The sequence below is a fragment of the Pseudophryne corroboree genome, chromosome 4, assembly GCF_028390025.1.
Source record: "Pseudophryne corroboree isolate aPseCor3 chromosome 4, aPseCor3.hap2, whole genome shotgun sequence".
Lineage (NCBI taxonomy): Eukaryota > Metazoa > Chordata > Amphibia > Anura > Myobatrachidae > Pseudophryne > Pseudophryne corroboree.
Genome location: NC_086447.1, coordinates 330071810 through 330089564, shown reverse-complemented (window position 1 = coordinate 330089564; position 17755 = coordinate 330071810). Strand labels below are relative to the sequence as shown.

Genomic DNA, 17755 nt, shown 5'->3' with positions numbered 1-17755 from the left:
GATGTCATCCTCATCCTCCGATTCCTCACTGCCTTCAGTGTTTACATCCTTATCCTCATCCTCACAGAGAAATAATTCCACACTGAAGAGGTGGATTTTTTTGGGTATTTTACCAAGGCATGACAATGGGCTTTTTCATCCCATGGCCAACAACTGTCTCCACTGGTGCCTTATTCAAACAAATCACATTACCATCAGAATCCACCTCGTCAACTTCCTCCTAAGCGCCAGCTACATCAATATCCTCTTCATCCTGGTGTACTTCTAAAGTAACATCCTCAATCTCCATAGCAGCAACTGGACTGACGGTGCTCCTCCCAGCACTTGCAGAGGGTGTGAATATGGTGGTAAGTGCCTCCTCTTCCCATACAGTGTTGTGAAGGTCAGGCCTAGACATTGCAACCGTGGATACACTTGGACTCTCCTTGGGGATTTGTGATATCTCTGAATGCACGGTTGTTTCCTGTGTTTTAACAAGCTTTATTTTTGAGATGGAAGAGGGCTTCCATCTTCATGAGAAGCTGAATGACCAGTCATGAACATAGGCCAAGGCCTTAGCCTTTCCTTGCCACTTTTTGTCGTGAATGGCATATTTGAAGAAAAAAATCCTAGTTTTCAGCGCTTCAAATGTTCTTATGTTCCTCAAAAGAAAGAGAGTAAATCTTTCATAGTGTAATTTGTTTTTTATACAATAATTTGATGATGCCACCACCTTATAGTGGTCACACTCCAAAACAAGAGACGTGCACACCTTTCAGCTGTATGTCCCTCTTGGTAATGAAATTACCTTTAGAAAAGACCCATGTATAAAGGGTTTTTTAAGCAGAGAATACACCAAAAGAATCCTTCCAGCACACAAGAGCCACGACCAAACACCACCAAGGAGAAAAGAGATCACCTTCTATCCTTGCCCCTTTGGTTAAGAGTTTACCTCTTAAGTAACCTCATATAAGAGGTTTTGATTGCATAATCACAAATCCCATAGACATCAGCTCCTTCATATAACCAGATGCTTTATTCAAAACTCCAAGACAGATTAGCATATAAAAGATATAAAAATATGCATAGCATAATATTGCTTTAAAAAGGTTTTATTTTCCACACATTTAAAAGATAGGCCCCAAAGGTTTAAATGCCTACCAGATGGTAAAACAAATGAGCAAAATCAGAGAGAGCATAAATCAGTCTCTCCTAATTTTCAGTCCGATCAAGCTCGCCAGAATTCAGGCATCCAAATCCACATGGGGTCCCCCACCAGCTATACGCGTTTCAGTTTCCCTTCCTCAGGCTGTGGATACTATGCTACTGCCTTAGTGGGTATTTATACCCTCCTAGAAACTCCTGATCAGCTGTATAGCATCAGGAGATTATTATCCCGCTTCACTTCTGGCTTCCGCCCTCTGGTGGAACGCATATGCGGTCCACTGACACACGCGGCTCACTTCCATGCTCCAAATAGTGGAAGCGGATATCCTAGTAATCCAGTTTTAAGCTGCATTGACTGTTTGTGAGCGCAAAAATTTACCATTTTCTTCTGTGAATGGCATATTGCCAATTTTAAGTTTTTCATCAGATTATTTTTTTTCTTTTGGTTATTAATTTTTGCTTCTTGGATTTTACATGCCCTCTATGACATTAGGCATCGGCCTTAGCAGACTACGTTGGTGGAATTGCATAGTCCGTATCATGACTGGTGGCAGCAACTTCAGCACTAGTACTAGGAAGTGTTTCCTGATCTTTCATTATTTTTTCCCTTCAAATTTTTGTTTTCCATTTCACAGGACACTGCCTCTTTATTATTACAGCCCACAGGACAGTGCCCCTTTATTTTCACAGCACCCCTGTATTTTTACAGCATACAGGACAGGGCCACAGCATTCCTTTATTTTTACAGCACCCATGTATCTTTACAGCATACAGGACAGAGCCACAGCATTCCTTTATTTTTACAGCACCCGACAGGGCCACAGCGTTCCTTTATTTTTACAGTACCCGACAGGGCTACAGCATTCCTTTATTTTTACAGCACCCCTGTATTTCTACAGCATACTGTTATAATAAGTAAATACCTGGACTGAGTGACGCAGAAGTCTGGGTGTGAGATGTATATGGTGGAATGGCTTGACACATGGTATAACTGTAATAGTTCAAGGTAGATGTAGTGGCTTGACACATGGTCTATCTTCTGAACAATAACCCTAATCACCCCTCAGTAAGACTCATAGAGTACACCAGCAGGTCTTCATGCCTATAAAAGCCACTTTTCACTTAAGATTGTATGTTCCTACCGGTACTGGGGTGCCCACCAGAACTTATGCCACTGGCGACAGTATGGGCTTACTACCAAGATGACCAGAGTTATCTGTCGGTGGAAGGACAGAAGTCGAAAGTAGGGTTGGGAATGAGACAAAGTACTGGGTGATGTACTGCAGTTGTTTATATAGGAAAAATGGAGCAGAGTAAGGTGTGCAATGAGGAATTGACTGTAGTGGGAGTCGGGTGCAATGAATGATTATAAACAATGGTTGTATGGTTTGTAATTGTGATGGCATACAATAATAGAAGGAATAAGAGCAAAAGATTAGCATCTGTGTGGAAGGTCCACACTAAACCTGAAGTCATGGCGAGTAGGATACGATCAGGAGAATGATTAAGACTGGGTAACCCAAACAGCTCAGGACATCCCAGAACAGCACCCCTGTACAGCACATGTCAGCAGCACCCCTAACAGCACAGGACACCACCCCAGAACAGCATTCCTCCTGTACAGCACAGGACAGAAGCACCCCTAACAGCACAGTACACCACCCCAGAACAGCACAGGACAGCAGCACCCCTGTACGCTACCACCCACAGACAGACAGACAGAGGTCTGTCTCCCTCACTCTCCAAGTCTGGAGTGAAAATGGCGGCGACACGCGGCTCCTTATATGGAATCCAATACTCGCGAGAATCCAATAGCGAGAGGATTACATTTTGCCTCGATCTGGGATCCGAGTCTGGCAGGAAGTCTTGAGCCGGTCTCTGATCTCGACTCGGATCGTGAAGTCCACGGGAGGTTCGGATCTCTGAGATCCGAACCCGCTCATCCCTAGTACAAACATTGTCAAAATGGAAAACTCAAATTTACTAATAATCGATTTTGCAGAATCGCTCGGAGTCGCACAAAAATCGCACCTCAATGCACAAAATCTATACTGTTTTTTTTTTTAGCATGGTGAAATGTGAGAAACATTTTTTCTCGAAGTCCAATCAAAAGCCCCAGCAAAATCACACAAGAATCGCACCTCAATGCACCACTTACAATGGCAACAGGGGCAAATCATTATAATTAAGACTAAACCAATCAGAATGCTAATAAAAGCCCACCCAATTACCTGCAGCACTCACTTTCTACTCTCAACCATGACTGAGGCAGGTTTTGGTGTAGCCTGAATCCAGTCAGTGATTTCATGTGGCCTGCACCAGCTGACTAACTGGGCATTTTTGTCGCTTAACAGTGACTTGTGGTGCAAATTGATGTTAGTTTGTGCTGGCATGCGGCTTCTGAGGCATTCTAGTGCAAATGTAAATGTGACTTAGAGCGCATTCAAGTGCGACTTCCCATGCAAAAACAGGAAAATCGCTACAAATCACACACGCTATAATTGGGCTAAATTCAGCTTTGAAAGACATCACATAGACTTGTTAACAAATTTGCGATTTTTGTTTTGGCACTTAAGGGTTATAAGGGGCAATTATGGGCAATTTGTAAACTCTGACAAAAGCCCTGGAAGCCCAGCATTGATTAAGATTTGACAATAATCGATCTGAAATCGATTAAAATTGACCTTTAGTATATATACCCATGGGAGAGACACATACCTGACAGGGACTTTTAAAATCCTACATACTCTAGTGTTCTTCAGTCATATAGTATCAGTTTAATAATTTTTATTCTTATGGTCATGAGAACATCACAAGTTCTTAATTACAGTATAACATTTACCTGTAACATTAACATTACTGAGAGAAATCCATTGAAAACAGTGATAATAACCCTGAATACTTCAATATCACATTGAATCTACTAGAGGACATACAGTACATTCATCCTTTTATATAATTTGTGGCAATGTTACTGTATACACACTGTGTAAATGTAAATACCAAAGAAAAGAAAATGTAGACTTTGTTGGGGCACTCTTATTATAATGTACATACAGTATGCAGATGTTAAAATATAAATTTTCATAAAATTAAGGTTAAAATCTTTTGTCCCGCAGCGAGTCCTCATCTGTCTGGCTGGGAGGCTCCTTTCCGACACCCTGCCAATCGGTGATTGATGGCTGGCATCACCAGGAGGCAGAACTTAAGGCTGCCGGCAGCGGGTGCAAGTTTTAAGTAGAGATGAGCGGGTTCGGTTCCTCGGAATCCGAACCCGCCCGAACTTCATGTTTTTTTTCACGGGTCCGAGCGACTCGGATCTTCCCGCCTTGCTCGGTTAACCCGAGCGCGCCCGAACGTCATCATGACGCTGTCGGATTCTCGCGAGACTCGGATTCTATATAAGGAGCCGCGCGTCGCCGCCATTTTCACACGTGCATTGAGATTGATAGGGAGAGGACGTGGCTGGCGTCCTCTCCATTTAGATTAGAAGAGAGAGAGTGAGATTGATTTGAGACAGAGACACTTGATTTACTGGAGCTTAGGAGTACTGTAGAGAGTGCAGAGTTTAGTAGTGACTGACCACAGTGACCACCAGACAGTGCAGTTTTATTTAATATAATCCGTTCTCTGCCTGAAAAAAACGATACACAGTGACTCAGTCACATACCATATCTGTGTGCACTGCTCAGCCCAGTGTGCTGCATCATCTATGTATATATCTGACTGTGCTCACACAGCTTATAATTGTGGGGGAGACTGGGGAGCAGTGCCAGTTATAGGTTATAGCAGGAGCCAGGAGTACATATTATTAAAATTAAACAGTGCACACTTTTGCTGCAGGAGTGCCACTGCCAGTGTGACTGACCAGTGACCTGACCACACTGACCACCAGTATAGTTAGTAGTATACTATATTGTGATTGCCTGAAAAAGTTAAACACTCGTCGTGTGACTTGTGTGGTGTTTTTTTTTTTATTCTATAAAAAACTCATTCTGCTGACAGACAGTGTCCAGCAGGTCCGTCATTATATAATATATACCTGTCCGGCTGCAGTAGTGATATATATATATTTTTTATATCATTATTTATCATCCAGTCGCAGCAGACACAGTACGGTAGTTCACGGCTGTAGCTACCTCTGTGTCGGCACTCGGCAGTCCATCCATAATTGTATACCACCTACCCGTGGTTTTTTTTTCTTTCTTCTTTATACATACATACTACATCTCTTTATCAACCAGTCTATATTAGCAGCAGACACAGTACAGTAGTCCACGGCTGTAGCTACCTCTGTGTCGGCACTCGGCAGTCCATCCATAATTGTATACCACCTACCCGTGGTTTTTTTTTCTTTCTTCTTTATACATACATACTACATCTCTTTATCAACCAGTCTATATTAGCAGCAGACACAGTACAGTACGGTAGTCCACGGCTGTAGCTACCTCTGTGTCGGCACTCGGCAGTCCGTCCATAATTGTATACCACCTACCCGTGGTTTTTTTTTCTTTCTTCTTTATACATACATACTACATCTCTTTATCAACCAGTCTATATTAGCAGCAGACACAGTACAGTAGTCCACGGCTGTAGCTACCTCTGTGTCGGCACTCGGCAGTCCATCCATAATTGTATACCACCTACCCGTGGTTTTTTTTTCTTTCTTCTTTATACATACATACTACATCTCTTTATCAACCAGTCTATATTAGCAGCAGACACAGTACAGTACGGTAGTCCATGGCTGTAGCTACCTCTGTGTCGGCACTCGGCAGTCCGTCCATAATTGTATACCACCTACCCGTGGTTTTTTCTTTCTTTCTTCTTTATACATACATACTACATCTCTTTATCAACCAGTCTATATTAGCAGCAGACACAGTACAGTAGTCCACGGCTGTAGCTACCTCTGTGTCGGCACTCGGCAGTCCATCCATAATTGTATACCACCTACCCGTGGTTTTTTTTTTCTTTCTTCTTTATACATACTACATCTCATTATCAACCAGTCTATATTAGCAGCAGACACAGTACGGTAGTCCACGGCTGTAGCTACCTCTGTGTCGGCACTCGGCAGTCCGTCCATAATTGTATACCACCTAACCGTGGTTTTTTTTTCTTTCTTCTTTATACATACTACATCTCATTATCATCCAGTCTATATTAGCAGCAGACACAGTACAGTACGGTAGTCCACGGCTGTAGCTACCTCTGTGTCGGCACTCGGCAGTCCGTCCATAATTGTATACCACCTACCCGTGGTTTTTTTTTCTTTCTTCTTTATACATACTACATCTCATTATCAACCAGTCTATATTAGCAGCAGACACAGTACGGTAGTCCACGGCTGTAGCTACCTCTGTGTCGGCACTCGGCAGTCCATCCATAATTGTATACCACCTACCCGTGGTTTTTTTTTCTTTCTTCTTTATACATACATACTACATCTCTTTATCAACCAGTCTATATTAGCAGCAGACACAGTACAGTTGTCCACGGCTGTAGCTACCTCTGTGTCGGCACTCGGCAGTCCATCCATAATTGTATACCACCTACCCGTGGTTTTTTTTTCTTTCTTCTTTATACATACATACTACATCTCTTTATCAACCAGTCTATATTAGCAGCAGACACAGTACAGTAGTCCACGGCTGTAGCTACCTCTGTGTCGGCACTCGGCAGTCCATCCATAATTGTATACCACCTACCCGTGGTTTTTTTTTCTTTCTTCTTTATACATACATACTACATCTCATTATCATCCAGTCTATATTAGCAGCAGACACAGTACAGTACAATAGTCCACGGCTGTAGCTACCTCTGTGTCGGCACTCGGCAGTCCATCCATAATTGTATACTAGTATCCATCCATCTCCATTGTTTACCTGAGGTGCCTTTTAGTTGTGCCTATTAAAATATGGAGAACAAAAATGTTGAGGTTCCAAAATTAGGGAAAGATCAAGATCCACTTCCACCTCGTGCTGAAGCTGCTGCCAGGGTTCACTACGGGTGGCCGGCGGTCGGGCTCCCGGCGACCAGCATCCCGGCGCCGGGAGCCCGACCGCCGGCTTACCGACAGCTTGGCGAGCGCAAATGAGCCCCTTGCGGGCTCGCTGCGCTCGCCACGCTACGGGCACGGTGGCGCGCTACGCGCGCCACACTATTTCATTCTCCCTCTATGGGGGTCGTGGACCCCCACGAGGGAAAATAAGTGTCGGTAAGCCGGCGGTCGGGGCTCCCGGCGCCGGTATACTGAGCGCCGGGAGCCCGACCGCCGGCAAACAGAAGACCACCCCTGCTGCCACTAGTCATGGCCGAGACGATGAAATGCCAGCAACGTCGTCTGCCAAGGCCGATGCCCAATGTCATAGTACAGAGCATGTCAAATCCAAAACACCAAATATCAGTAAAAAAAGGACTCCAAAACCTAAAATAAAATTGTCGGAGGAGAAGCGTAAACTTGCCAATATACCATTTACCACACGGAGTGGCAAGGAACGGCTGAGGCCCTGGCCTATGTTCATGGCTAGTGGTTCAGCTTCACATGAGGATGGAAGCACTCAGCCTCTCGCTAGAAAACTGAAAAGACTCAAGCTGGCAAAAGCACCGCAAAGAACTGTGCGTTCTTCGAAATCCCAAATCCACAAGGAGAGTCCAATTGTGTCGGTTGCGATGCCTGACCTTCCCAACACTGGACGTGAAGAGCATGCGCCTTCCACCATTTGCATGCCCCCTGCAAGTGCTGGAAGGAGCACCCGCAGTCCAGTTCCTGATAGTCAGATTGAAGATGTCAGTGTTGAAGTACACCAGGATGAGGAGGATATGGGTGTTGCTGGCGCTGGGGAGGAAATTGACCAGGAGGATTCTGATGGTGAGGTGGTTTGTTTAAGTCAGGCACCCGGGGAGACACCTGTTGTCCGTGGGAGGAATATGGCCGTTGACATGCCTGGTGAAAATACCCAAAAAATCAGCTCTTCGGTGTGGAAGTATTTCACCAGAAATGCGGACAACATTTGTCAAGCCGTGTGTTCCCTTTGTCAAGCTGTAATAAGTAGGGGTAAGGACGTTAACCACCTCGGAACATCCTCCCTTATACGTCACCTGCAGCGCATTCATAATAAGTCAGTGACAAGTTCAAAAACTTTGGGCGACAGCGGAAGCAGTCCACTGACCAGTAAATCCCTTCCTCTTGTAACCAAGCTCACGCAAACCACCCCACCAACTCCCTCAGTGTCAATTTCCTCCTTCCCCAGGAATGCCAATAGTCCTGCAGGCCATGTCACTGGCAATTCTGACGAGTCCTCTCCTGCCTGGGATTCCTCCGATGCATCCTTGCGTGTAACGCCTACTGCTGCTGGCGCTGCTGTTGTTGCTGCTGGGAGTCGATGGTCATCCCAGAGGGGAAGTCGTAAGCCCACTTGTACTACTTCCAGTAAGCAATTGACTGTCCAACAGTCCTTTGCGAGGAAGATGAAATATCACAGCAGTCATCCTGCTGCAAAGCGGATAACTGAGGCCTTGACAACTATGTTGGTGTTAGACGTGCGTCCGGTATCCGCCGTTAGTTCACAGGGAACTAGACAATTTATTGAGGCAGTGTGCCCCCGTTACCAAATACCATCTAGGTTCCACTTCTGTAGGCAGGCGATACCGAGAATGTACACGGACGTCAGAAAAAGACTCACCAGTGTCCTAAAAAATGCAGTTGTACCCAATGTCCACTTAACCACGGACATGTGGACAAGTGGAGCAGGGCAGGGTCAGGACTATATGACTGTGACAGCCCACTGGGTAGATGTATGGACTCCCGCCGCAAGAACAGCAGCGGCGGCACCAATAGCAGCATCTCGCAAATGCCAACTCTTTCCTAGGCAGGCTACGCTTTGTATCACCGCTTTCCAGAATACGCACACAGCTAAAAACCTCTTACGGCAACTGAGGAAGATCATCGCAGAATGGCTTACCCCAATTGGACTCTCCTGTGGATTTGTGGCATCGGACAACGCCAGCAATATTGTGTGTGCATTAAATATGGGCAAATTCCAGCACGTCCCATGTTTTGCACATACCTTGAATTTGGTGGTGCAGAATTTTTTAAAAAACGACAGGGGCGTGCAAGAGATGCTGTCGGTGGCCAGAAGAATTGCGGGACACTTTCGGCGTACAGGCACCACGTACAGAAGACTGGAGCACCACCAAAAACTACTGAACCTGCCCTGCCATCATCTGAAGCAAGAAGTGGTAACGAGGTGGAATTCAACCCTCTATATGCTTCAGAGGTTGGAGGAGCAGCAAAAGGCCATTCAAGCCTATACAATTGAGCACGATATAGGAGGTGGAATGCACCTGTCTCAAGTGCAGTGGAGAATGATTTCAACGTTGTGCAAGGTTCTGATGCCCTTTGAACTTGCCACACGTGAAGTCAGTTCAGACACTGCCAGCCTGAGTCAGGTCATTCCCCTCATCAGGCTTTTGCAGAAGAAGCTGGAGACATTGAAGGAGGAGCTAACACGGAGCGATTCCGCTAGGCATGTGGGACTTGTGGATGGAGCCCTTAATTCGCTTAACAAGGATTCACGGGTGGTCAATCTGTTGAAATCAGAGCACTACATTTTGGCCACCGTGCTCGATCCTAGATTTAAAACCTACCTTGGATCTCTCTTTCCGGCAGACACAAGTCTGCTGGGGTTGAAAGACCTGCTGGTGAGAAAATTGTCAAGTCAAGCGGAACGCGACCTGTCAACTTCTCCTCCTTCACATTCTCCCGCAACTGGGGGTGCGAGGAAAAGGCTCAGAATTCCGAGCCCACCCGCTGGCGGTGATGCAGGGCAGTCTGGAGCGACTGCTGATGCTGACATCTGGTCCGGACTGAAGGACCTGACAACGATTACGGACATGTCGTCTACTGTCACTGCATATGATTCTCTCAACATTGAAAGAATGGTGGAGGATTATATGAGTGACCGCATCCAAGTAGGCACGTCACACAGTCCGTACTTATACTGGCAGGAAAAAGAGGCAATTTGGAGGCCCTTGCACAAACTGGCTTTATTCTACCTAAGTTGCCCTCCCACAAGTGTGTACTCCGAAAGAGTGTTTAGTGCCGCCGCTCACCTTGTCAGCAATCGGCGTACGAGGTTACATCCAGAAAATGTGGAGAAGATGATGTTCATTAAAATGAATTATAATCAATTCCTCCGCGGAGACATTGACCAGCAGCAATTGCCTCCACAAAGTACACAGGGAGCTGAGATGGTGGATTCCAGTGGGGACGAATTGATAATCTGTGAGGAGGGGGATGTACACGGTGATATATCGGAGGATGATGATGAGGTGGACATCTTGCCTCTGTAGAGTCAGTTTGTGCAAGGAGAGATTAATTGCTTCTTTTTTGGGGGGGGTCCAAACCAACCCGTCATATCAGTCACAGTCGTGTGGCAGACCCTGTCACTGAAATGATGGGTTGGTTAAAGTGTGCATGTCCTGTTTATACAACATAAGGGTGGGTGGGAGGGCCCAAGGACAATTCCATCTTGCACCTCTTTTTTCTTTTATTTTTCTTTGCGTCATGTGCTGTTTGGGGAGGGTTTTTTGGAAGGGCCATCCTGCGTGACACTGCAGTGCCACTCCTAGATGGGCCCGGTGTTTGTGTCGGCCACTAGGGTCGCTTATCTTACTCACACAGTCAGCTACCTCATTGCGCCTCTTTTTTTCTTTGCGTCATGTGCTGTTTGGGGAGGGTTTTTTGGAAGGGCCATCCTGCGTGACACTGCAGTGCCACTCCTAGATGGGCCCGGTGTTTGTGTCGGCCACTAGGGTCGCTTATCTTACTCACACAGTCAGCTACCTCATTGCGCCTCTTTTTTTCTTTGCGTCATGTGCTGTTTGGGGAGGGTTTTTTGGAAGGGACATCCTGCGTGACACTGCAGTGCCACTCCTAGATGGGCCCGGTGTTTGTGTCGGCCACTAGGGTCGCTTATCTTACTCACACAGCGACCTCGGTGCAAATTTTAGGACTAAAAATAATATTGTGAGGTGTGAGGTATTCAGAATAGACTGAAAATGAGTGTAAATTATGGTTTTTGAGGTTAATAATACTTTGGGATCAAAATGACCCCCAAATTCTATGATTTAAGCTGTTTTTTAGGGTTTTTTGAAAAAAACACCCGAATCCAAAACACACCCGAATCCGACAAAAAAAATTCGGTGAGATTTTGCCAAAACGCGGTCGAACCCAAAACACGGCCGCGGAACCGAACCCAAAACCAAAACCCAAAACCCGAAAAATTTCCGGCGCTCATCTCTAGTTTTAAGTCTGGCACAGCCAGGAAACATCCTGGCTTCTACAGACTGCATCAGCTGCAGCCTGTATAAGCCAGAAAGGTTTGCCAGATTAGCAGGGGAGTGGTTTACCAAGAGAAGCACTCTACCTGCTATCACAGTCTGGACTGACAGTCCCAGGGTGAGAAAACATGGCTATGGCTGATACCAAACAGATGGATAATGTGCAGATTATGAATTGTACCTAATACATCAGGCATTCCCAACCACGGTCCTCAAGGCACACTAACAGTGCAGGTTTTAGTGATATCCAGGCTTCAGCACAGGTGACTTAATTAGAAGCTCAGTTATTTTGATTTAATCATCTGTGCTGCAGCCTGGATATCACTAAAACCTGCACTGTTAGTGTGCCTTGAAGCCTGTGGTTGGGAATGCCTGTAATACATGAACATCATACAACTGTGAAAATTTCTGTCTCTTTCTCTGTCCTATCCATCAACTGTATCTCAGACGTTAGCGTTAAGCGGTAACCCAGCAGTACTAAGAAACCTTATTGGTACTTCATGTTAAATTGTAGCATTTATTATTGTTCTGATTATTAGTATTCTTAGTGCTTGCAGTGTGCACCTACTTTTTTATTTTTTCTTTGCATGTCACTATAAATCTCAGCATGGTAACACCTCTTAATATGTTTGAAATTAGGGTGTGCAGTCCAAGGGCCCTACACCCCCACCCCATCACACACACAACTCTGTATTTGTCTATATATCGTGCACTTGAAGGTGAGACTCCTTCTGTCTGGACTTGCACTCCACTCGCCAGCCTTAGGAGATTTTAATTAGTGTATGGTCCTTGCATGGCAGTGTACACATTAGAAGGGCACTGTAAAAGGTAAGTCCTAGAAAAATGTATATAATGTGTCAGTATTAGGGATGCTAGGGACCCACCTGATAAAGGTTTACATTGGGTGGAGGCATTGATAGTAACCTTATCACATAATATATGCTTTGAGGAAAGGGCTACATTATGTTTAGCCATTTTATGAGTTATGTGATTATCTCCGCGCCGCCTCTTCCTATGCAGTGAACAGGTCCTGGGTCACATCACACTGCCCCTGACCTGGTATTTAACCCGGGAATAACCCTTCTTTATTCCCAGGGTGAATTACTGGGTTAGTCGACCTGGGAATGGGTCACTGACCCCTTCCACACTGAACAGCGACCCGGGTCGATATTCCGGAGCATTTTTGTGATGTGAAAGGGGTATTCGTGGTATGATTATGCGGCGGAGCATACTCATTGGAATCAAAGGTAAAAGTTTTAGTATAAATGATTACTAGCCCCCCCCCCCCCCCCCCAACAAAAGAAAGAGGAGAGAGAATTAAAAAAAACTTTATTTAACTCCTATATGAAAGCTGAACTATCATATATTTTTGTACTAACGCACTCTTCTATTAGTTGGCTTTTGATTCCCGCTTACACTCCATGATAATGACCACATTTCCCCTCGGAAATCCAGCTGCATGGGAAGAGTTCCTGGTGCTCTGTCTTGGGGAAGGGTTACGTTAGCAAACTTTTAGAGAAGGTGGTAATGCAGTTTAAGAAGGTTGTGCTGTGTTAAAGCACTTGCTCTCTAGGTAAATACCTCTTATATATGGCATCAGTGTTTTATGAGGATACTATGTGCAATCATAAATTACCAATTATCTCCTGCATATCACAATGCAGCTACCCTGCATTACAGAAGAGGTATTTATCTAGAGACAAGTGCTTTAAGTCACATTATTATGACCACTGTGTGCAGCACGGACTGCAGCTAGTCTGGCTGAACTGTCATTATAGAGACACATCTGGTAGCCGCCAGATTTATTTTGACGGTGAGCTGCTCCACTGTAGCATGTCGGTTGGCCCTCACGCACCTTCGTAGCCGAGGTTCACTTCTCACATCAATGGCACATGGTGCTCTGCAGTTTCCACGTCCGTTATTAGCAATGGTGCCATTTGTCCAGTCACAATACACATTCCCCACAGCAGCTCACGAACAGTTCACAAACTGCGCTGTTTCGGAAATATGATCACCCTTGGCCCGAAAGCCGGTAATCATCCCTTTTTGCAACTTTTTAAAAATGTTTTATAAATCACCCCTTTTACCCATAGCAGCAATGAGTGATATGTGCGCAGATGGCTTATCGCATACCTTATATACCCACCAAGCCAACGCACGGCACATGACATACTTCATGGGCTATGCAATGCCAAAGTCAAATGTAGGAGGTGTTCATAATAATTTGACTCGATTGTGTAGATTGGACTGCACCAATAGAAGTAATTGACAGTTTAGTTTCTACAATATGATTAGTTGGTATTTGCCTTTTTTTTTTAAATATAAAGTTTATTGTTTTTTTGCTCAATAGAAAAGAAAGGGGGACAAAAAGAAGAAAAAAGGGAGCGTTTTACCTTATACTCATAATTTATTTTTGGTGAATACATTAGGTACTGTTTATTCTATATTTGTTATTGTGTTCAAGTTTTTCCACCATACCATCATGTAAAGTTTGAGCTGATTCAATGGTCAGTAAGCTCATACAAACCAAATATCATTTATATATAAAAAAAAAGTATTAAAATAATTTGTTCAATTATAATAAATATAAAAACAGTGACCCTATTACTATTTTTAAAATGCATCCTTAATGGTGTTTTCATATGTAACGTGCTATCTTATAAATTCTGTATCTGACCTGTTTATTGTAAGCATTTATATTGGCTTTCAGGGTATTTATATTGACATTCAAGATAAAAAAAAGGCAGAAAATGAAAAGCATCCTTATTATTTTGCCATGAGTGGAAGCACCTATCAAGTTATATTGCAGCATTTTAGCAATTTGCTACATAAGGTAATTGTATCCATTTCTAAAATGGGGTGGGTTGTCAAGGGATAATTAAGCCATTAAAAACTGTAAGTGGGTCCCGGTCTGTAAGACTAATTGTATTAAAAAATGTTTTTAGCATATTACATACCTCTTGAGGGAAAGCTAGAGAGTTGATACCAGTTTTAAGGGGAGATGTACTAAGCAGTGAAAATAGTGGAGAAATGAGCCAGTGGAGAACTTGCCCATGGCAGCCAATCTGCTGCTCTGTATAATTTTATAGTATGCAAATTATAAATGTTACTTCAATGCTGGTTGGTTGCCATGGGCAACTTCTTCACTGGCTCACTTCTTCACTGTTTTCACTGCTTAGTACATCTCCCTAGTCTTGTAATCCCATAGAATGCTTAGATTTTACATTTTACCAAGAAAGTATATGTAAAGTGTTATGATTGGGAGACATAAGTAACTTGTTGGATGTACTGCTTTGATTGTAGTATTTTGTGTTCTAGTATGTACTGCATTAACTGCTAATTTGTGTGTCGATCTTTATATCAGCCAATGTGTATTTTATTGATCTGCTTTGTGTGCTGTGTGCATTATACTATGGGGCAATTCAATTCCAGGAGATGTTCAGCTGTGCACATTTGATTTTTTTTGTTATTGAGTAATATTTTATTAATTATATAATACGTTCAGATAAAAACAAAACAGGCATAACTCAAAACACAAAGAACATTAGCGATCCATACATGTAATAAGTTATATACCATACATCACTTAGTAGACACAGGAAAACAAACCCAAGGTAGGATGCCATAGCATAAAGTAAGATAGGTACTGTAATAATGGCATCATCCACAAAAATAGCAAGAAGATATAACAAAATATATAATCAGATATAACAGTTAACTGCTAACCGAATCAAACAAACAAAAAGATAAAAAAAGTAAAGTCAATATTAAGTGTCCGTATAAAAGTAAAAATAAATAGAAAGGAGGCAGCACCCTTCAACTGTATCATCGGTATCGAACATCTCACCATGGAGGATCCCAACTGTAGAGAGGTCATAAGTACCCAACAATCCAAGCACACATATCACAGAGGAATGTGTGACAATCCCCCCCCCCCCCTCAACACAAAAAATGAACCTAAATGTCTAACCCCCAAGCAGATAATTTCAGAGTGTGAGGAAGGGCATGGCTGAAATCAAGCCACTTGTCACTCAAACTTTGCTTCAGCTTTATGGTGGATATCTAAGTATTTTTCCTGCTGTATAGTAGCATGGACCAGGGACAGCCATGTATTGACCTCTGGCCCCGCAGAGGCTAACCATGAGCTGGCCACACATACTTAGGCTAAAGTATAGAAATAAACTACATATTGGGTTGTATTCAATTCTTTCCTCCCCCTTCCACACCCATTCTGTTTCTGCTGATGGACATGGTATTATATTTTCAGTTCGCTACCAGCAGGGTAGTAAGGGCGCCCTAACCCTTTACACAGCTAAACCTGATTACTATGGACACGATATGCGCGATAAAGGGAAGATTGTGCGTGATATATCATTTGAAAATTGCCCATTGTCTGTTATATTTATTCATAATATCAACATTTGCACTTTTTACAGTGGCTCAACATCCCTAATTTATCTGTGCACCTCTATGGTGTAGAAAGAAAACTAGCAATGTTGCTGGTTGCAATGTCTGGGGAGTCCTATTGTGTGAGTCCTATTGTGCATGCGCAGCTGTCGGCCAACGCATGCGTAAGACGTGGGAGACATGGAGAAGCAATCTTTCAAATCCCTTTCTGAGAATATGTGCTTAAAGAAGCCCATAGGCTTTTATAAGTAATGGTTTGCCTAATGGCTGGGTACAAGCTCTGGAACAATACACTTTCTGGAGTAAGGAACATATGGGAATTGCAGCAAACCTCTGAAAACGACTGTTTCTGGAGGTTTGACTTCATTTTACCTTTATTACATCCCACCCTAAATATCAAAGCAGACATATTGTTGTTTCATCAGTCAGTCTTTCTAATAAATGTGTGAGCTATTACTCATTAAGATTTGCTGCAGCAGAAATTGACTCTGCACATCTGAACAGTTAGGGCTGGTAGGAAAGGGGAACTGCATTTTTAAGCCTGAATGTAATGTACATGCTACAACCTGCCAAATGTTTTTTCTTCTTTACAGATACTGATAAATGGAACAATTTTTGCTCGTATGTCTCCAGGACAAAAATCAAGCCTTGTTGAGGAATTCCAAAAATTAGGGTAAATTATATTTGATTAACAATCTTTCTCTGACTCTGTAAAATCCTCTGTTTATTTCAGTGTGCAAAGAGCCCCTTTATATTAAATGCTATCTTCCACATATGTACTAAATGTACAGTAGAGCATATTTCTTTTTCCAGTTGATCTGGCAAAACCAATGGGCAAGATTTACAAGGCAGTGGATTGCTAGGATTTGGAATCCAATGTGATGTGGCAAGGACTGAATGCTGGTTCCTTGTCAAAACGCCAATCCTGCCGCTAAGCTGATGCTCTGAACTTAATGGGCACGCTCTACTTGACAGTTCTAATGATCTGACCAGTCAGAGTGCTCCCTTTCATTTATTTGGAAATGATGGTCAGAAGAGGACCTTCCAAATTAATTTGTGTACATTAGTTTTTTTCTTACAGGTGTATTGCAGGAGTCTGTAGGCCATGGCAGACATTAAAATTGAACATGACAGTAACATTTTATCTTTTAATAATTTATCAACTGACCAGGGTTGTGGGAAAAGCCTTATTGCTATCAGCACAGGGCTTGTGTTTTAGCAGTGAGTTTAATATATACCATGGAGTCCCAAAATTGTTTGTCTACAGTTCTAAAATCTGTAAAGCTTGTAGTAACTATCTGGAAGAGTAGCAAGCCCTCCTGCATCCTGATGACTTCCTAGTGAAATTGGAAGGCCGGTGAACATAAAGATGTAATTTGCAGCTCTGTATGCATTTTAGCCCCACCCCCTCTTCATAGACCTGTGAATAGCGGTATTATATCCCAACGTGCCCTACCCTTCCATCATTAGTCAGCTGCATCTCCCACCAGGCTCTGTCATCAGCACCTCCCATAGATCTAGGATTATGACCATGTCTGTTTACTCCTGTGACATTAAAATCCTTTACTTATATTGAAAATCACTTTGTTTCCCATATGCTTTAAGGATCAAATCAAACCAGCTGGCAATTACCTTTTTATGTAGTTATTTAGCATTTTTGTCTGCATTTGGCTGATTATAGTTTGTTAGCATACACTGAACCAGTGATATGCCAATCTGTGAATCCCTACCACGTGACACCATTACTGGATACCTGAGTGCGTGTGTTAATTTCAACGCAGTCACTGCCACCAGCCAAAGTACAAACGTTGAGGGTATGATCCAAGGCAAACTTATGGCTTTTGCCTGCACCAAT

General features: G+C 43.4%; 1 protein-coding gene across 1 annotated transcript in view; it reads left to right on the top strand.

The window, feature by feature from the left end:
* LOC134909487 (probable cation-transporting ATPase 13A4) overlaps nt 1-17755 on the top strand; it is a 230513-nt gene that overhangs the window by 176424 nt on the left and 36334 nt on the right. The window contains exons 20-21 of the mRNA XM_063916411.1: nt 14204-14326; nt 16494-16573. Coding sequence (XP_063772481.1) covers nt 14204-14326; nt 16494-16573 — 203 coding nt within the window. The remainder of the gene's footprint in view (nt 1-14203; nt 14327-16493; nt 16574-17755) is intronic.